Source organism: Rhipicephalus sanguineus, chromosome 11, assembly GCF_013339695.2.
Source record: "Rhipicephalus sanguineus isolate Rsan-2018 chromosome 11, BIME_Rsan_1.4, whole genome shotgun sequence".
Taxonomy (NCBI): domain Eukaryota; kingdom Metazoa; phylum Arthropoda; class Arachnida; order Ixodida; family Ixodidae; genus Rhipicephalus; species Rhipicephalus sanguineus.
Window position 1 is genome coordinate 33,056,825 of NC_051186.1, and position 21,936 is coordinate 33,078,760.

The window sequence follows — 21,936 nt, forward strand, 5'->3', positions numbered from 1 at the left end:
ATGCCATTTGAATAATTGCGCATGTTTCCGTAAAATTTTTACAGAAATATGGGGCAGATGTATGGAAAACATATTGATTCAATAAAGAAGCATGGAATTATTGGAATGAAATACGAAATGTTTCAGCAGGGAGGGACTTATATTCAGCCAATACACGCCAGCCCTACAGACGCTTATGCACGAATTATGCTTGTAACTCGCGTTGGTAGAACTTACACAATAGGTATGTGCAACGTTGTAAAAACTGCAATAATTCATAGCGTCCTACGACGAGAAACGTGTTTTTTGCTAAAACGTCGCACCACTATAACTAGGGGACAGAAAGGGGTTGACGCCACTTTTCTTTTACGTTCTTTATTATGACACGTTCCGAAACTAGTTTTATGCGCAGTGAGTGTTCTTCAATTATGTTCCTTTATTTCGGCGAGGTCAAGTACTGTTGAGCGTTTGAGAGTTGATTTTACCATAGAACTGTTCTCGCTGGGTTAAGTCGAACACTTGGACGCCCTGGCGGATAAATTTGGATATCGAGTCACCGGTACTCAGAGAATCATAAATGACACATCTCAATTTTCCAATATGCCTAGTATTTACCTTGGCATAAGAAGAATGCTAAGGGTACGAACGGAAGACAGCTTGCGCGGCTATGTGCCAGAGTGGAAGGGCCGGCGCACCGCGATTGTTGGGGTGGACTTTAATGTTTTTTTTCTTAGGTCGTGACCACATATCGCAGGGAGTCAAACTCACCTAAGCTAACGGGGCGCAGTCAAGAAATTTAGTCCCACAAGTGCCGGGACAGTGAAGCCAGTGGGAGCGGGGGGAAGAGGGCGGGGGTCGGAGAACTTTTGAACAAAATCTCACGTAACGTTTCCATTTGAAAGAACGCCTTATATGGGTAATTTATGAAGGCTATATCAAGTCGGGTTTCGAAAAACATATCGATACTGATTTCCACAATGACTGAAATCTTGACGCCGATTCTTAAATATCGAGTTTTCGTTCTACGCTGAAGTTTCAACTCAGTGACCGCATGGGGTTCCTCACGAAAAATATGCTTGATATCAGTCCCGCCTCTGTAGCTTAATTACCCGAACAAAACGCTTTCAATTGCAGGAGGCGAGAAAACAATGCGAGTAGTATTTAGCAAAGTCACACATCTTTATTCCGTGTGAAGCCACGGGCCGTTACCGCGAAGTCCGCGGGCCGCGTGTTTGAGACCCCTGACATATATTATGTACCTAACACAACGCTAGCATGGGCTGTTCCACATTCTCGGCTGCTTGCTCGCAGGTTTCCTCGTTGACGAGGCGAGGGAAGTATTTCGCGGGGTACCTGGAGCTACCTGTGGCCATGGTGCGAGGACCCATACTTATGGCGGCAGTAATTTTGTCGCCCTCACTGGTGGTGCTCATGAAGACCGATGTCGTCGCCACGTTTCACACTTTTGTGCTCCACTGGCGAGAGACGGAGGAGGCCAGGAAACTCTTCGCCAAGCGATGGCTGCATCCACTGATAGGCCAAGTACTGGCATCGTTTATTCTTGTCGGCTTGTTGTCTGTGGCTGCGGGGATCGTCGTCATCCCAGTCGTGTTTGGAGGTAAGGAACCCGGCATTTCCGAAGCAAAAGAAAGGATCCTTGTGAAATAGTTGAGCGCCACAAAACACAGTACAGGACGGGTTAGGCAGTAGATGCACCAACTGACTCAATGGTCAACGCTTCTCAAAAAGAAGGAATGTTTGCGGCGATGTTTCCCAAGGAAAAGTGCTGCAGTTTGCGAAACAGTTAATGGAGTCAAGCAGAGGTTGTCACATAACCGTGTATAAACAACATTATCCAACGCTTATACGCGTGCGCCCGGGGGGGGGGGAGGGGGGAGGGGGGGGCAGCTGCCTCCCCACCCCCTTATTCATCTAAGGGGGGCGCTGAGTCCGCCTCGTACCTTCACTCTGTTGGGCCTGTCGCGTCATTGTTTAATGTTCAAAGACTTGGCTAGGCAGGCTTTTGACGTGGCCGCCGCCTCAGGTGGCGGCCAGACCTTGAGTCTTGGCGGCGTTCTCGGCCAGCCGAAAGGGTGCGAGGCAGCTGACGATCGCGACTCGAGTGTAGAGAAAAGGCGTCGGCCGTCTTTGGTCGCGTGAGAGGCCTAGGAGGTCAGATAGGAAGAAATCCCGGAGGGGTCCATTCAGCGAGGACTTAGCACTGGAAAGACAGGGAGAAAAGACGTGCGCTTTCTTTGTCACCTTCACTTCCCTTTCGCACCGCTTGCTATACCATACTGTGCATGGTTATGCTATGCAAGGAGCTACTTGGCACATACCGCTTTCAGTGACTCATACCCGCCCGAGATTTTGTCAACGCCATCCGGAATTTTGCCAAGCTTAAACAGCTGCGCTATTAAAAGGACGCGCGCTTCCTTTGTCCCTGTCTTTTCAGCGCTATGGCCTGATTGGATGGGCCGAACGGACTAGCCCAAAAGTCTGTACTCCCGGTCTGACCTTACTGCAGAATTAATCGTTTCGCCCTTGCGCGAAATTGTCAATGTTTTCTTATCACTTTTATTTAAGAAAATGCCCTCTTTTCACGCTGACCGAAAAAATGCTTGTGTGTAATTCTCATGAAGTACTCAAAAAATTAAAGCAGCTACGCACTAGTGGCGCCAAGCCCGAAGGACACGCGGTACTGAACGGCCTTCTTTGTTTGCCTGTTTGTCTTTATTTTTCTTCCTCTCTCATCTCTGTTTTTTCGATGACTTTTTTTTTTGTCTCTGTTCATTTCTTTTGCTCTCTTTCTATCTTCATGTATTTAGTTCTCTCTCTCGCTCTTCCTATCTTTCTATCTCTTTCTCTGTCTTTCTTTGATTCTGTCTCTCTCTTTCTTCCTATTTCTTCCCTTTCTTTCTCTCTCCTTGTTTCTATGTTACGCTTTACACTCTCCATTTCCCTCCTCCCCCTCGCCTTCCCTTTCCAACCCCCTCGCTATACTACACTTGTAGCGAAGCATTGGACCTCTACAGTGGGTCGTCCTCTCGAGCACCTTCTAGTGGGTCGTCCTCTTTGTCTCCTTTCGGAGAGAACGCAGCTATACAAGGCTATGCTATGCTATGCTCGCGTGCCTGGATAGCTGAGTGGTTACGATGCTCACCGTCGGTTCTTGGGTACGCGGGTTTGAATCCCGCCTCGAGAAGAATTTGCCTCTTTCTCTCTCTTTCTCTCCGCAGCGGTCGCATTTCGATGGAGGCGGAATGATAGAGGCCCGTGTGCAGTGCGATGTCAGTGCACGTAAAAGAACACGAGATGGTAAAAATTTCCGGAACCCTCTACTACGGCGTCCCTCATAATCATATCGTGGTTTTGGGACGTAAAATCCCAGATATTATTATCTCTATTTCCCTCTTTCTTTCTCTCTCTCTACTCTTTCTCTCACCCATCAGAGTGAGTGCATCCTATGTCGGACGAATGGGCGCACGTGTTCTCGGACCGAAGCAGATGACCAAGAGGAAGAAGAGGACGAAGAGATCGCGTGGCGGGTCATGATGATGATAGCTTTGTGTTCACTTTACATGGTGTAAAGGTCACCTTAAACAGCTCAGCTTTTGATAAAAGCATACAATGGGACAAATAATCTCTTCAGACATTGATGGAGATGCACTGCACTTTTTGCAACTGCTATTATCACGGAAGTGTCACTTCGGATTACGTTCCGTGGTAGCATAGCATTGAAAGGTGTAGCGCTCCTTAAGTTAAGAACACGGGTGCGATGCTTGGTCACGAATGCCGCGTTTCTATGGGGGCGAAATGCGAAAACGTCAGTGTACTTAGATCTATGGGCGCGATAAAGCACCCCAGTTGGTCAAAATTAATGCTGAGTCTCACCTGTGTCTCATGATTGTGTCGCGGTTTTGGCACGTAAAAGGCCACAAATGCTGACGTTTAACTTATGTTTCTGCGCAGCTCGCCTGATCCAAGCCGCTTCTGCAGCAAGCGGTGGCGTATAGGAAGTGGGACACTGCTCTGAGAGCCCGATAGAGTGTTGGCTGGAGACCGGGATATTTGAAATGATTACTGAGGTGGTATATAATTCGAAGAGACCGCTATACTAATCCCTAAAATTGCCTCCCCAGTTCTACAACATTGACTCAGCTTTTCACTCTTCTGCAAGCTCCAAAATTCGCGCCATCACGCTTTGTTCATCCCGGACATGGTTGGATCATTCACTTGGGCCTGTATAGATGTTGGATCTAAATAAAGAGTCAATCCATATCCACTACTGTAGCAGTGAATCAGTGTGTAGGCCGTCTGCTTCGGCTACGGCGGCTAGGTGGTTCGAATCCTGCAGAGATACCCACTTGTTTATAGGGAGGCTCCACATCGGCGCTCTTGCGGAGCCTGACCAGTTTCAACACGAAGCCACCGAATCTCTAAGCGGTTACTGCGCTTGCCTCCTGCCGCTGTACAGCAGACAGTTTTTTCATTGGCTCGGCACGCGAACACATCTCAGAGAAAGCGCGTGGACGTAAAGTTATCATCTTACACTTTCTTCCGAAGAAAACTTCAATATACGATACATTAGCATCACCACAGAATGGGGCTACGTTGACCGTAGTGGTTTTCTTAGTTTCCAATTAGACAATTTCCTATATCGTCCCATGCTCCGTACGGTGTAGGTGCGAGGAAAACGAGAGAGGGTGTGTCGCGAAGGATGCCTGTTCGCTTTCTCGTGCTGTGCGCAAAGAAACAATGTAGCCCTATAAGCAGTACTTGCGTCACGGGCAGAAATAGCTGCTACAATGTTGATGCTTTAGTAGTTTGACTGCCGCCCGTGAAAACTCCAGGCGCCGCCATAGCGTGTGGCCTCGACCCAGCGTCAATGCATGGGAAAATACAACAGGATTAATCGGTGCATCTGCTAAGAAACAGGCGTCAGGCAAAAAGTACGGGGCATTAATTTTGGCGGACCGATGTCGCTTGTGGGGGCTGCAGAAGCCGCTAGAGGGCAATAAACACCGATGTCGTTTCTCCGAACAGAGGGCTAAACTAAATAGTCTACCTTTACGAGGGTAAAAGCAACAAAAAACTCACGGGTTCCTTATGCGACAAGCTGATCGACCAACTTTGGGCCGCCCGGCAAGCCGAAGATGCCGCCCGGGCCCAAGGACTTCGAGCCGTCACCTGACGCCATCATCATCGACGGAGGGTGGGACGGGACAGGGGTTAATCCCCTCTTCCCCCCGCCTCGCCCGGAGGAAACTGCCGGACCTTTAATAAAGTTTATTCATTCATTCCCTATGCATTCACCTTAGACGACTCGATGGCGAAGGCCATTTTCTTTTTCTTCTCTGTCGATGTATTGCATCGACTGAGATTGAATCGACGGGGCATATCATAGTCCCGCACTCTTGCACAAGGTCTATACCGAAATTCAGACGTCGAACACTTGCGCGCTTTGCTCAGACTTTGCCAGCTTAGACCACACGCTCTGGCGGTGCCCCGCGTTACGGGTTGACGAAGACGTTACGTCGTCCAAGTGGGATGCTGCGCTACGCAGTCAGGATTTTGAAGCACAGCTATGGGCAGTCCAACGGGACCGCGACGTGGCGGAGAGACTTGGCCTATTTTTCCCGACGTGAGAGCGGCCCGCTACGTGCTGGTTCACGCCCTGTCGTACCAAATAAAGTTTTGCGATTCCATTCCATTCCATCAGACACAACATAAACAATGTGCACATAATGCTTTGCAGCTGTGTAGCGGGTACCTCGCTTCTCCTTAGAATGACGAATGGTGGCATAGTTGGTGCTTCCCTATTTAACAAAAATTATGATTTATGGCGTAGTGGGTACCCTGTAAGTGTACTTGTATTAGTTGCCCCATGAGAGTTTAGAACGGGCTCTGGAAAGGCCGCTGTTGCAGCTTTCGCTGTGACTGTACTGCGCGTTCCGCGCAGTATCGGTGGTTTAACATATGATAATTATCCGAATAGATATGAATGTGATGGGACGACTGACCTTCAAAGCGGAAATCGCAATCATCAGCGCAGAATGAGATGGCAGTAATTCTGACAACGAAGTTCAACTACAGTCTGCTACTCTTTCAAGTCAATGGCACCAGTTTCTCATAAATTGAAAATTTTAAAGCCAAAAGTTATCGTTGCCGATGCTTGGTTGATCCCCTTGACAAGGCAGGTGCCACAATCATCGCCACTACAGGCAGCAGCACCATCCTCATCCTCCTGCTCATCATCATCACCCGGCGAGCACGGACGCGGACCAGGCTCTGACCTTGGCGTAGCTTCGTGGGGGAAACGGAGCCGCCAGAGACCTCCGGTCTTTTCCCGGAGGGACAAAGAAGCCGACGTCTCGCAGCCCCGCAAGAGAGACAGGAAGCCCAGATATGGCCACGTCCGACCACCAACAGACGGAGGCCGTGCGCTCTGCGGCTGACGAAAAATGGGTCTTCCTCCAAGGCGACGGCGAAGCCGCGAATGAACAGCTGCAAGAGGAACAAGATGGCGACGCGAGGGGCGGCAATACAGGAAGTTTCTTGCGGTGCATTCACTCGGCATGGAACGACCTTTCCATTCGCAACGCCCTCTGGGATGACAGACGTCGATACGTCCTTGTAGCCACCCTCTGCGTGAATACCGTGAGTTGAAACACTAACTGACGCATATTAACGGCGGAGCCGTTGGGCCGAGCCGGACGACAGATGAGTGTCCGCGGTAGTCACGCTCCGGTTCTCAGATACACCCATAGATGGCGTAGCTGCCTCGATCACGGACGAAGCGGTAGCCGCACTCTGGAACGGCAGGGGAGCGCGGTTCGAGCGTGAATAGCATGGAGGAAAAAATATAGAAGGAAGCACGAGAAGCATCCACTAGCCAACTTTCTCTGAAGCCGCTTCCACCTCGTGTTAATGACACGATTCCCATCATCTCCTGTTCCATTTTCTTTTTTGCTCAGCTCGTGGAGAGCAAAAACAAATTGACGAGCGCGCGCGCCTAGCGTTCACAAGCCAACCTCCTTCGATGCCGCTCTCTCCTGGTGCTCCATGCTCTTGCAAAATTGCCAGCATGCCCCCGTATCATTTCTTATGGCTGGGCTTCAACATTGTCACGTGAAGCTCTCTCCTATTTTCCCCCCCTCCATGGTGAATAGGACCCGAAGCCGTTCCGCAAAACCCAGTTCCCAGATACCCCCATAGATGGCGTCACTGCTTCGGTCGCGGACGAAGCGGTAGCCGCACCATGTAACTGGTAAACCCGGCTCGAGCGTGAATAGAGCATAAAGTAACTGTATCAGGGGTGGGTGTGTCAGGGGATGCCACACGTCCTTACCCGTGCCTCTCTACTGTACAAATAACGTGGTCACAGACACCCACACAAAATCACAAGAAAATCACAGAAAATCCCAGGAAATCAAAAATGAAACGTAATGCACCGCAACTCCGCTGTTTCTGCAGATTGAACACTGGGTGGAACTGGGGTAAGCTTTTCTATCGGGTTGCGAGATTGGAAAGGGGATGTGTAGATTACACACCTTTTGTAACGCTCTCCATGTACAAACAAGACTGGTATTCAGGGAAAGATGGAGGTTTGAACTGAAGTATTTGAAGAAGGAATGTCGTTTTCGGCAGCTTTTCGGCCAGGTGATCTTGTCTTCATCATCGCGATGGCACGTGTTATTGTCGAAACGTTGGTTTCAGCGATACTGCTCGTTCGACGTCGAACGACTCCAAGTGCAGATGCCCTAAGAATGTCGTAGTTTCGTGCTGAAGGCCGAACGATGACAGGGAAAAAATGAATTACAGAAATAGACGAAATAAAGTATTAGATTTATCTATGGTATATATGCCATTGTAACACAATGAATTCTTTATTAAAGTAACAAATATGACGGCACGCTCGCGCACGGGAAAACGCGAGCCCATCTCGCTCGATAAGTGAAAGAACTGTGAATTCTATAAAGAGCACAAGCGGAGGTGAGCTAGCTTTTCGCGTTGTCTACTCCATTGCATTGAAGAAAGAACGACGAACACGTAAGAAAAAATCATTCGATAACACACAGCACAAAGCAAAGCAAAGCAAAGCAGATGGTCTAATGTGCCTTTCTGTGAGCCTGTTACACTGCCTGCGTTGCAACAATGTGTAGGATAGCTAACATCCAGCCCAAGTGGGGCTAGCTAATCGCTTCGCGTTGTTTATCGGTTCAATGCTTCTCTGAAACTTCACGTAAGGCTACTTCCAACAAGGCGCGTTGTCTTGATTAACTAAATGATTACCAGTGTCGGCTAACACTGGTTATCTATCATTCCTATTAACAACAGTGTATTGATTCAGCATCAATCCAAACTTTTAGTTCATATAAAATTTTTTTTCTGTTCAATAGATGTCGCATTGTGCGCAGCATTGTACGTGCTCGCAGCGATGCACCCCATTTTATCGACACAAGTAAAGTGTGGGATCGGGCTAGTTGGTCTTCCATTATTAAAACTGCTCAGCGCAAAGAGGTACACACAGTACACACAGAATTAACGAGGATCAGCGCAGTCCTCATTAATTCTGTGTGTACTGTGTCTACTTTTTTGCGCTGAGCAGTTTTAATAATTTACCGGAGCACCCGTCCTCCCTCCCCCACCTGCCACATCGCAGCCCACTGCGCAAATTATGCAAATATGATAATGAAGCAATGACACGCTTCTCACAACGACCTGCCTTTGGTTCCGACTTTCCAGGGATAAATGGGGAAGTAAACAGTTCTTGGAATGCAACAGTAGGGGTCCTAGGCCGTAATTATTAATTACCAATTACCGTCAAATGCCTGTATGGCTGTAACCCTGCAGTTTAAAGGATGACGCAGAGTGTGTCGATTGAGTAAAGGTGTGGTGCACACTTAGCGCCCCCTTATATGACTAGGGAGGCGCCGCCACTGCCCCGTGCGTACGCCCATGACTATCACATTTGTCCTGTTCAATACCTTCTGCCTTGCACGCAGGTTCTGCACGTGCTCGCAGTACTGGCGTCGCTGACCGAATGCGGCACCATGCAAGCTCTGTTCATCGGTCTGAAGCACTTCACGACGGCGACGCTGAGTGCTGCCGTATTCTCCATGGCCACACGATTTCTTTCTCTGACGGCGGTTAAGGAGAGCCGCGGAAAGATACAACGGAATAATTTTCTGACCGGCGATCTGGTTTTCAGCAACGGTATGATCCTCTTGGCCGCTTGCCTCGCCTGTACTTACGAAGTGCGCGCCGGCATCATGGTAAGCTTTGCTTTATGTCCGGTGTTATTTTGTCGTAGCTATCAGGAATGAATATTTACGAAGTGGTGCCATCCTGAAAATATCTTAAATGTGGTTGCGCTGGTGAAGTCATTGCATAGAATTCGCACATTTGAAAATCTGCAGAGAAGTAAGTAAGAGTAAAGCTATTTAGTAAAATTATCGAGTTGACTGATTATGTCGTTCCACTTTTCGCGAAACAATTGTCCACCACTTCGAGTTAGCGCATTAAGCTGTATAGCACTGGTTGCACGAGCGCAGCTAGTGTAGGTGATAGAAACTCAGCAGCCCTTGGCCCATCGGGAAAAGGGTGGCAAGCGAAGCTCGGCGTGTGCGTGCCTGACGTAGTTCTTTCTTCTTTCTTCTTTCTTTCTTTCTTTCTTTCTTTCTTTCTTTCTTTCTTTCTTTCTTTCTTTCTTTCTTTCTTTCTTTCTTTCTTTCTTTCTTCTTTCTTTCTTTCTTTCTTTCTTTCTTTCTTTCTTTCTTTGCGTCGGCATGATGTTAAAAGCGCCTACGCAGTTGGCATCGCGCCTAATGGCCCACGTTCCGGCAGTGGAACGTGAGGTTATACGTTCATATCAGGCAGCAATGGAATGTAGGAACGTGACATCACAAGTGAATCCCATAAAAGATCAGGTTGCCATAGCAGCAACAGGTGCTGGCCTAGAAGCCCACGATCGACAAACCATCAATGTATTGAGGCCTCATCAAACCTTAGATGCCACATCAAACGCGAAAATTGACCGACGTCCAGCGTCGCCGTCTTCTGTCGGCATCAACACGAGTGATGCCAAAAATCATCACAAGGTGACGTCAGCACTACGCCACAGATCGCCAAATTTTGTGACGTCATTATGACGTCGTCATCACATCACGATGACGTCGCGTCACATGACGACGTCATCACATGGCATCGAAGCTTCGTCAAAGGTGTGCCGATCACGGAAGCAGTGCTAAACTAGGTGAGGTGCCTTCGATCCTGGAGGCAATGCAAAACCAGATTGGAAGCCGAAATCTTTCAGTGGGTGGCGGGGCAGAACAATACATCGACTGAGAAGTAAAAGATGATGGCTTACGCCTTCCACTCGTCTCAGGTGAGTGCATAAGAAAGCCTGTGCGTTTTTGGAAAACGGCGCACACCAATACGGCTGTGACCGGCTCACCTTCGATGACCGTATTTCCGTACGCTCGCCGGCGCCAAGTTTTCTCCATACGACTCTGCCGCTGAAATATGTCATTTACAAGAGCTTCCTTACAACGGGAACAAACAGCTCTATAGACACGGGGCGGTGATGCAACGACAGACAGCGCGCTGGGTCTGCCGTTCTATCGCTGTCCCGTGTCCAGCTCTGTTTGTTCCCGTTGTAACGATGTACCAACCATTTAGGTACATTCCGGCTACAAAAGCTTCGCTTAAAAGCTTGCCGCTAGTATTCACTTTACGTGATGCTAAAACTTACATTTGCTCACGGTGGATTGTTTGATCGCAGGTTTTGCAGCAGGCGCGGCGAGAGGAGAACTTCGTGTGGTACCTGCAGCTGCTCACAGACACGGCGAGGGTGCAAGTGCTTGCAGGATCAGTTGTACTGGCCAATGCACTGGTTGTCCTAATGGGGATCGATGCCAGAGACTCGTTTCACGCTCACTTGTACCGCATCCGAGAGGAAGTGATACAACACAACGCTCAGCATCCGAACGATCCGTACCCGGTTGTATACAGACGCAGTACGTTACTCCAAATCAATGACATCATCCTGGTTGCCACACTTGGGCGACTGACCATTATCCTGGTTGCTGTTCTTGGACCAATCATCAACGTACTGTGCCTCGGTGTCCGTAAGGTGAAAGGTACGCTTGTCCGAAATACATGCCGAGTAGTCCTAAAGTATTATGCTTAGGAGTGCTCTTGTCGGGGCAAGTTGGTGCGACATTTGCGAAGTTAACCAGCCCGATAGACGAGACGAAAGACACATCCTGTCAGCACTGGTCCTGTTTGTACATTTCGTCTCGTCTTTCGTGCTGGTTAACTTCGCTAAAGAATTACTCGCATACGGAAAGGGATAGGTTCAACGAGAAAGGAGAAAGTGCCTCAGACAGGCTGGCCGACGCTTCGATAGGAATACCTATCTTGGTCAAAGGCGCCTTGTCATCCTTGGCGTGTTAGTTTTCAGGAGGTTAGTGTTGACGTCATGTCCAGTGGTGGCGCGTGTAGCTGTTGGTAACCGCATACGGAAAAGAATTGAAAGAGAATTCGGGATGAATTTCCGAAGACGGAGTGCTCGTACCGCGTGAAAAATGCATGGAGTGAGGCGAAGGCCAAGCAGGCACACATGCATTATTAGTGTGTGCAGATACCATTTGCCAACGCTAGGAAGTGTTAGCAGTATGAGAAAACAAATTAGCGTAGCTTACACAAAGTCGCGCAAGGCTGTTTAACAACAGATCTGGTGGACACGTTTCAGCTCCTCTTGTTAACCATCCGCACAGAATGCATGGCTGCTCAATGAGCGCGTGCCGGCTCTTGATGATTTTCTACATACTATTGCTTTGTGGGCAGCATGACCCGGACGGAAGACTAAAAGGAACGGACACACACGAACGCTGTCTTAATTTGTTTAATTATCATAATTTTTTATCGACTACACACGGCAAACCTAGAACAACAGCTCGGCTGTAAAAATACATGCTGGGCTTCGCACGGCAGTCAGAAAAGTGTGGCATGGCTTGGATAGAATAGCGCTCAGCCAGTTTAGCTTAGGCAAATTGATCTGTTGGCTTTGCAAGCTTTAGAATTTCTGTGAAGCCCATCGACTTGCGACAGGAACGACAGAAACTTCACTATTAACATCAACATCAGCGTTTGCGATGTCAAGTCAGTGAAGCTGGGTTATTTTGTTCATTCTACTATATATTTAATCTTGATGATAGTTTGTATGCCATACACTACATCCCTAGAGAAATCTTTTTCTTATTATAGCTAAGAAAACGTTTCTTTATGATGACCCACAGAAACTGATTCTGAAAACGTCAGTTTACTTCACGTAAACAGCTTCGCATTAGAGACCTGTAAGAAATCGAAGAATATTGGAAGAGATCGACACATATATTCTAATTTTTCACATATAATATTAACGGGGGTCTAACATTTGGCTTATTCTTGTACGCAGCTCTCCTGGGCCGTGCTCCTCCGGTAGCAAGCAGCGGCATCTAAGAAGCGAAACTGAGCACCCAGATTCAGATCTGGCTGGGGAATGCGAAATTTCAGAATAGTGTCTGAGCTAGAGTGGAATTCGAGAAGAGTGATATCATACTCCGCAAAATCATTTCCCAAATTCTTCAACACAAGTCCAGCTGTCAACTCTTGTGCAATCTCTAAAATTTGTGCCGCCAGGCAGTTATTCATCTTGAGCCTGCAGCGCGGCCCTGGACTCATTCGATCATCCAGCTGGACTATTAGAATGGGATTTAAATAAAGACCGGGTTTACAGCCATTGACCCCTCTAAATGCTTGCTGCGCATCCCGTCGACGACTGCAGAGCCAACCGTCTTCGCACTTGGCTCGGAACGCCAATACATAGTATGACGGCTTACGTTGTTGCGCGAAGTAAGATTCTAATTTCACAAGACAAAGTGCGAAAAAGTTGTAATCGCATCCCACAACCTAGTTACTCGTACAGTCGTGCTTGAGTAGTTCTCTTAAAGTTTCGATGGCAGCCCACATTCATAGAGTGGAATGGCTGCGAACTTTTCGCGGCATTTTTAAGTCAATGCATAACTTGTAATCTGATGATGATCGCGCGAATGATATAGCGTAACGTGGAGATCAAAGACACCCAACGCCAAGCCGATGCTTCCTGCGTGGTGTCTGAATCGTCCACAAATACGTCTAAGCAATCCCGGGGCTGCAAAAGAAGTCAAGGTCTACCGGTCCTAGCGCTAGAATAACTGAACCTATTACTCATGCGCGAGACCTAAAGTGAGCACATGCAGATCTACACCGATCGCTTGACCATGGCGTCGAGTTATGGAGCTGTGGTTGGGATGACGGCAGCATGAGGAATAACTCTGCGACTCAAGATATCACGTGTCGTTTCGTCTGCGGTGGCAGAACTTACGGCTCTGCGCGTTGCCTTAGAGTACATCGACACTGAGAAACTGAGCCAATGGGCCGTGCTTTCAGACTAGAAACCGGTGTTACAGTACATTCAGTTACTACACCGACGCAGATGCCGCGAACAGCCTACGTTGGAAATTGTCAAGATTCATCACCGAGTCAAACAAAAACTCACAGGGTACCTTATGCATTCTCCTAAGACGACTTCAAGGAAAAAGCCATCTTCTTTCAACACGAAAGTGTTTTATGTCAGCGTCCACCAAGACTTGAGTGACGTATTTCCATCACGGATATGACGTCGATAAAATGGACGCTAATGGATGAGAAAGAAACAGTATAAGAAGATGACGCTTTGAAGAAGTGCATATCGGGTACCAGTGTATATTATGTGTTTGTCGATGTCATCATTGCGCGGGATTCACGATACGCTTTGTCCAGGTGTATGTTAACTTCAGCTACCACATCGGTTAAATCGTGACATGGGCGTTAGTCTTCGCGATGGAGATGTGCCACTAAGCGTCAACGTGTATGCGTCCACGTCAAGGGATGCTATAGCTGCCACACACCAATAGACATTGTACAAGCTCTCATATATTACTACGCAATAAGCACTACTTCTGTGACGACACGTTTCACTTTCGTGTTATACTGATTCCTATGACAAAGGGATCAGCCATGTTTTTTCTTCTCACTCGATGCATTGAGCGAGTAGTGCTCAAGTATGCAATTTATTATGGCGGGAACATGTCACGTGACTAGTTACGTTATGTTGTGATTCTAATCACGTGACTGCTATGTTAGGCAGTGTTACCTAATTTTTAGTCACGAGAGTACTTACGTGGTGTTACATGATTTTAGTCAGGGGACTAGTTACGTGATGCTCCGTGATTTGTAGTCACGTGAGTGTTGTTACGTGATGGTACGTGATTTTAGCCACGCGACTAGAAGTTACGTGATGTTACGTGATTTTCAGTGACGTGACTAGTTGCGTGATGATAAGTGATTTTTGTAGCGTGAGTAGGTATTAAGTGGTTACGTGTTTTTAGTTCCGTGACTAGTTGTCACGTGACGTGATTTTTAGTCATGTAACAGACGCGCCATCACACTTATTGTATCCCACGCCGGTCAAATCGCCGCACGTGTTGCGGGACAGAAGCAGAAGCTGAAGAGAACGAAGAGAGCGAGTACCGGTTCATGATGATGATAATTCCTGTTCGCGCTACCCGGCGCGACGAAAGGCTTGAAGAGCTCCTCTCTTAATGAATAAAAATATATGCACTCTACAGCATCAAAGTTAGAGGAGCAGGCTGCTTTGTGGACAGAAGCGAGTTAGGAACCAACCATAGGACAAAGCTGGTTCTATTGATCACGTGACAATGGGTATGCGCCGCTCTTCAAGGGCCATCTTTCACGCCATCTACTCTCGCCATTACCCACGCTATTTATTTTATAATTCTATTCAATTACTAAAGTAATTTCTGAAATTCATATATTTTTCCGCTACTTACTTATCTCCATGACCCACAACCACCAATGCTACCACAACTGCCACTACCGTCGTCGTCGTCGTCGTCATCATCATCATCGGGCCTGCACGCCGGCGGGCCAGCGTCAGATCCTGGCGTAGCTCCGTCGGGGAAACGGAGCCGCCGGTTCCTTTCGAAAGCGACGGAGCAGCGCATCCTACAAGCCCCGGAGTCTTAAAGGGAGACGGGAAGCCGAGGCCATGGCCACATCAGAACCCCGAGAGACGGAGGGCGGGGAGTCTTCGGCCGACGAAAGATGGGTCCTCCTGCAGCACGACGGCCACGCAGCGAACGAACAGGAAGGCTGTCAGAATGCGGATCTGCTTTTGTGGAGCGCTGAGGACACGGAAAAGTTCTTGTGCTGGTCTCGCTCTGCTTGGAACGATGTTCTTATCCGCAAGAACCTCTGGGATGACATTCGCGCGTACTCCCTCGGAGTCGCCCTCTGCGGAAGTACTGTGAGTAGAAACACTACTTGAAGCGTATTACACCCGGTAGCGAGTCTGCGAAGTGCATACGCTGCCGGCACCCACTTATAGCACTTTCTGCGTACAAGCCAGAAGTTCAGGGAAAGATGGAAGCTTGAAGAGATGGAAAATTCGTGAACATATGGTGTCGCTGGAACCAAGCAGTCTTTAAGCCTGCAACTGTTGTCTTCTTCAAGTTGCGGCCTTGAAGAAAGGACCGCTTGTCCAAATGTTGGCTGCACCGACACCACGTGTTCACGGATTTTTCATCCCTCTGTATACAAACGAGGATAACGTTGAGGGAAACGCGAACGTTAGAACGGAAGACAAGCCGCCGAATAAAAAAGTAAGGAATGTAGCCAGAGCCAACGCTTCGCAATGGTGATCTTGTCTTCATCATGACGATGACAATTCCAGGGATATTCCTTGTACCACGACTTATGTTTCCAGGTGCGCATGCGCAAATATCGCCGAAGTATCGACCGAAATGAAAGTCATTTGTAGAAAAAGTAATATATACTAAATAAGGAGTGTAGATCCACCTGCAGTATAGGTGTCGAAGTAATCATTCGTTCTGTAATTAAATCTTGAAATACGCTGCCACGCTCACGAACAGGCTGAGGTGAACAGATCTGTAACTTAGCAACGTTGCTTGTTGGGCGAGTTGGAACGAATCAGTCATAATGTGGTTCAGCGCAAAAAACAGGCAACAGACGAGCGAGAGGACAAGGACACAGCGCATTCTTCCAACTAAAGTTTATTGGATTGGGACGCATGTATATATACACACAGGGAAAGCAAGAAAAGAAGAAACCAGGAAGTAAAAACCAAAAGGTGAAATCAAGAAAAGTGCCGATAAGTCTGCGCTGAACCACATTATGACGAACGGATCTGGCTAAATAAACGCGACTACTCGCTGTGACCACTCTGACACGATGAAGAGCTCAATCACAGATGAGTTAACTCTTCGCGTTGTCTACCTCTTTGCGGCGCAGACAGAACGACGGACGTAAAAAAAACACGTACCATATAGCGCCTGACGTAGAGGTGCATGTCATCTAATGTGCGTTCGAGAGAGCCTACTGTTCTGCTTGCGTTACAACGTAGAACATGCGAACCATTAGGCCCATATGTAGCTGATCGCGTCAATGCGTCACTTTCGTCCCTTCCTTGTCACGGGTAGTTCCCGTCCGACCTAACAGAGTGGTCGAGTTTCATGTGCACCGGACGCGAACATTTTCGATATCACCCTTAAAATTCGATGTTGAATATCTGGAATTGCGGGGAACTTTCGCGATTTCTAAAAAAATGGGTATGTCATAAACTGTCATGAACTACGACTTTCTAATATAAACAACTGCCCTCCATTCAATAATTAAAGATTAAATAACGAGTTTTTGTTAATTAGTCGCAACGGTGTCATTTCAGCTTCGACAAGGTATTTCCGCCTCGACGTAGAGTTCGTGTGCGAAACGACAGGAACCTTACTGTCATAGGATTTGTATAAAAACCTGTATTATATAAAAAAAACACCCTGTATGGTTTCTGATCGAAAATATGGGCCGATCTGGAAAACAGCGTTGTCTAGCGTAGCGTGTACATAATTTAAGCGGCTTCACCTGTCGTACTTGCGCAATACCACGGTTGGTTACCACGGGATTGTACTGACATAGTTGGCGAAATTATTGGTAATGTTGGCTCCCAGTGTGTATCCGCTTTAATAAAAACAACACTGTCTGTATTCAGCCTCTGTGGTGTGGAACAGGACTCGCCTTACCACGTGACAGGCGGGTGTATAGAAGAGCCTCTGGCACACTCAATCCACACCACACACCTGAGCTTTGGGAGAGAGCCCTAGACAGCTCGCAAAACAATGGTATCTTTCTTTCTTTCTTTCTTTCTTTCTTTCTTTCTTTCTTTCTTTCTTTCTTTCTTTCTTTCTTTCTTTCTTTCTTTCTTTCTTTCTTTCTTTCTTTCTTTCTTTCTTTCTTTCTTTCTTTCTTTCTTTCTTTATTTGTTTCTTTCTGTGCAAGTACAGAAAATGGAGAATCTGGTCGCGAGGGCCGCCGATGCGGAGATAGACTATGGTTTCCTCGAATGGTGATAGCATTCAGAAGACAACGCTTGAAGAATACCCGAGTAAAGATGTCTACTCGCTCTATCTCTCTCAATAGCAAATCTTCGTGTCCACTGCGATATTTTCCCCGTTAAGTGGCGGCCGCCTTGCACGCAGGTCCTGCGTCTGCTCACGGTGCTAGCGTCACTGGCCGAATGGAACGCGCCACGTATTCTGCTGACCAGCCTAGGGCACTTCGCGATGGCAGTACTGTGCGCTGCCGTGTTTTCCTACGCCGCGCGATTTACCTCTCTGTTGGCGGCCAAGACCAGCGCCGTAAAGAAACTGGACGCGAACGTCCTGCTGCTCGGTCTGCTAATGACCAACTTTGTGATGCTACTGGCCGCTCGCCTTGCCTGTCCATACGAGCTCAACGCTGGCCACAAGGTGCGTTTCACTCCTGAGCCCCGTCATGTTCTCACACACACAAAAAAAATCCTTGACTACTTTCCAGCGAAGCTGTTTCCTGTGAGAACTGGCACTGACATCGTAAGGCCTTAATTATACATCAAGGAAAATTATAACGGCGTGTTCGAGCTTATCTCTATCTGTGTAGCGCCCAGTTCTTACAAAAGAAAATGGTATTTTAAGAATCACATGGGGATACTACGTCGCTTAATTAACAATGGTCCTAGCCGCAGTTCCAGCAGTTTTAACGCGGGTTTATAGACAGTGGAAATTCCGGCCGCTGCGGCCGCATTTCGATAGAGGCGAGTTGCTGTAGAGGGTCGCGTGCTTAGATTGAGATGCCCGTTAAAGGACCCCAGGTGGTCAAAATTTCCGAAGCCCTCAACTACACGCCGTCTCTCATATTAGGATAGTTTTTTTGGGACGTAAAATCCCAATAATTATTATTAATACATTAATACCATCAAGCCCTTTCATCGCTCATGTAAAATATGTAAAATATGTAAAATGCGCGCATGTAAAATATGCTCATGTAAAATATGTAAAATATGCGGGCATAATTTCTTGTTTTCTTTTACGTTCTTCGTTACGGCACTGCCGGAAACTCGTGGTTTTGTGCAAAACCAGTGTTCCCCAATTACATTCGCTTACTTTTGGGGCGTTAGGTGTTTGCGCGTGTCGGTTTCAAAAATAATTTTTGGTCCTTTTTCTTCGACACGTTGACAGGAAATGTAGGTGTACCTCGAAGCTATCTCTGTGTCTTTCTCAAAACAGCATTTTTGGAAGTTAGTGTATCTTTTCCTCGAGAACTGAGCAAACAAAAATTCTCACATGTGAGCAAACAAAAATTCTCACATGTGTTTATTAGTGGCATTTACATAACTGGAACTAGAATCAGTAACCTAGGTCTATTTGTACTTTTAAAGTATAAAAAAAACATTTATAAGTGGCACATTTCATGCATCGACAAACGTAAAAAAATATAACAAATCTAGCTTTTGCTGCACGCTCAGCATTTTAGTTGAACTTGTGTAAAACGATGATTGCCGCCTTTGTACAAGATTGAAATGCTCTGAAGATCGGAGTTCTTAGGGAAGAAGTACATATGTAGAAAAAATAAGAAAACAAAAATCAAAATAAAAACAAAACAAATGCAGTTTAAAACTAATTTTGAGCTCCAATGGAACCTGTGTCTATCTTCAAAATATTGTGCAAGTTTCATAGCCATAGCTTTTATTACCATTGCTGTACGGCCAAATTCTGAAACTCATTTTCCAACTCTCAATTCACCTCAGGGTATGAACAACCACCAGCTGGCATGGTTATCTGACAGAGTTCAGGGGCAGGCGCCCCGCGGTTGTGTGGGTGGAAGCCTTTCTTTTTTCAATTTTTTTTCGTTGGTTGTCACAAACTTCAGTGTGCACTTAACAGCATGCTCGAACTCGTTATTCCACGCGCTGTACTGCTCACTCGCAGCTTTTCCAAGAGTTGTTCCGGCAGGAAGATTTGGTGTGGAACCTGAAGCACTTTGCGGGCACGGCGATGCTGAAAGCAAGCATCGTACCATGGTTGCTGGCCCAGTCCCAGTTGATATCAATGCTGGCCGATGTCTGTGCCACGCTTCGCACTTTTGTGCGCCACTTGCGAGAGACGAAGGAGGCCTGGAAACTCGCCATTTGGCGCTGGCTGAAACGACTGTTCCTCGTACTGAAGCGCCATCTGTTGGAAACACTCTACGTCGCAATCATCAGTGTCGTACTTGAGTGCATTTTCTGCATTCTGGCCTCAATTGGAGGTCAGGCGACAGGTGCGTATTTACAAAAAAAGAATAATAATAACTGAGGATGAATTTTTCTACAAAAAGTGGCGTAGTCTGCGAAGTGAGGAAGGGGCATAATATTACACATGCTTAATTTTATTACATTGTTATGAGAGTCAATAGATAGCATCATCCAGTGTTAGTAATATGCCAGTAAAGCTTTGCATAAACAATAATTTAAAGACAAACTCCAGTTCGTATATATGAGCTTAGGCTCGTTTCACAAAATGTATAGTGTACGCATAAGGCGTAGTTTGCGCATTTGATATGTGAGCTAGTTTTTTTTTTTTTTCAGGACAGTTTTACAGGACAGCTTGCACGTTTTACATTACATGCTTCAACAGATGTTATCATTTAGACTACACTACTCAACGCATTTGTACATCACTCGGTATTTTTCTTCTCAACATTAGTTCAGTAAATTTTCTCTCGTCAAGCCGACCGAAAAACGAGAGCTTATGTTTAATTCTCACGATGTGCGTCGCAATAACATCATAAAGCGAGTCGAATGATCAATCAAGACTTCAATGAAGATTCGCTGCATATTGTGAAGGTGCAGTTTTTACGGTGTTATCACTTTTGCCTTACCCGCCGTGGTAGCTTACGGCGACGGTGTAGCGCTCTTATGATCAAGCGGGTTCGACTCTCTGCCACGGCGGCCACATTTCCATGATGGTGAATTGTGAAACCAATTTATGTGTGCGTTAAAGGACGCCAGTTCGTCGAATATAACCCCGAGGCCTCTTCTACGGCGCCACTCAGGATTGTATCGTGGTTTTGGCACGTATAAGGCCACAATTGCTAACATTCTAAAAGAGACGACGTCCAAACACGGACACAGACACAGACTCAATGTTAACCAGTTACTATCGGAACACAAGAAATCGCTAACCGGAGGCTGATCTTCCAGTCTATCTTCACATTGTCGAGAGTGCAAGCGCACGCCAAAATTCGACGAATGCGCAGTTCTGTACGGTCGCGTCTAATGAATGAAGTATATGGCATATCGATAATAGTGGCAGCGCATGCGCGAGTTAACCGTCGGTTAATTTGCACAAATAAATCAAATGCCTTAAATATTATCTTTAACGTAGACCCCCGGGTCGATACGCAGACCCCCGGGTTTACGTGCCGGGTTGATAGGTTCGCATATTACCTGGGCATGCGCAGATAAGTTTTTGTGCCTTTCTTATCCGCCACTGTGCACTCCTTCAGTTGTTAGTCGGCGTTCGGGGTGCCTTGAATTCTTTCTTGTGTCCGTGTTTGCTCGCCCTGTCTTTTAGAATGAATGCTTACCGCCTAGCTCAGCTCTCTGTTATTCTAAGAAATGCTAACGTCTGACTTATGTTTATGCGCAGCTCTCCTGGGCCAAGCCGCTCCTGCAGCAAGCGGTGACATCTAGGAAGTGCAACACTGCTCTAGCATTCCGATGAAGATTTGGCTGGCTGCAAAGCGCGTTATCTGGAATAATGACCGAGGTAGTATAGAGCTCGGAAAGAACGCTATATTTCTCGCAAAATACCCTCCCCAATATTGCAACATTGACCCAGCTGTTCCCCTTCTGCATCCTCGAAAATTTGTACCTCGTACGTTGTTAAGCTTGGACCTACAGAGCTACCCTGGAATCTTTGGATCATGCAGCTGGGTCTGCAGAGAAGTCGGATCAAAATAAATAGAGGGCATCCATAGCCAATACTGTAGCCGTGGCCCACCGCGTCCGACGATCACTTCGGCGACGTAAGGTAGGTGGTTCCAATCCTGTTGAGAGATACCTGCGTAAGTCCACCTTTCCTTTCTCTTGACTCCTAATACAGCGGTCTCAAACTCGCCTCAGCTAGCAAGCCGCAGTCGCGAAACTTCGTCTACCACGAGAGCCGGGTCAGTGAAGGAGGCGGGGGGAGGGGGGGGGGTGAAAAAAGTGTCAGCTAACGCTGCGATTTGATAGCGGCCTTTTCTGTATCTCACTTAAGGATCATTTTTGAAGGGGATTTAAAGTCACGCTTCGAGAAACGGATCGGTACTAATCTCCAGAACGGCTGAAATCTGGATGCCGATCCTGGAAGAGTCTAACAGCGGAGCTACTTAAGCTTCTCGTTGCGCCGGGTAGTGTGAACAGCAGCTATCACCATCATGAACCAGCACTCACTCGCTTCATCCTCTTCTTGATCTTCTGCTTCACTCCCACAACACCAATCAATCAATCAATCAATC

General features: G+C 47.2%; 2 protein-coding genes across 2 annotated transcripts in view; one reads left to right on the forward strand and one right to left on the reverse strand.

Moving 5' to 3' along the window:
* Positions 1 to 21,936, reverse strand: part of LOC119374927 (uncharacterized) — a 150,438-nt gene that overhangs the window by 107,721 nt on the left and 20,781 nt on the right. The gene's annotated exons all lie outside the window — the stretch shown is intronic.
* LOC119373501 (uncharacterized) lies at positions 8,964 to 12,762 on the forward strand. The gene is made up of 3 exons (XM_037643548.2): positions 8,964 to 9,257; positions 10,766 to 11,123; positions 12,443 to 12,762. Exons 1-3 carry the CDS (start codon positions 9,036 to 9,038, stop codon positions 12,484 to 12,486), a joined length of 624 nt encoding a protein of 207 aa, XP_037499476.2. The 5' UTR covers positions 8,964 to 9,035; the 3' UTR covers positions 12,487 to 12,762.

Coding starts and splice junctions, on each gene's coding strand:
- LOC119373501 (XM_037643548.2), top strand. CDS start 9,036: ATGCAAGCTCTGTTCATCGGTCTGAAGCACTTCACGACGGCGACGCTG. Junction 9,258..10,765: donor AAGTGCGCGCCGGCATCATG/GTAAGCTTTGCT, acceptor GTTTGATCGCAG/GTTTTGCAGCAGGCGCGGCG. Junction 11,124..12,442: donor CGGTGTCCGTAAGGTGAAAG/GTACGCTTGTCC, acceptor TCTTGTACGCAG/CTCTCCTGGGCCGTGCTCCT.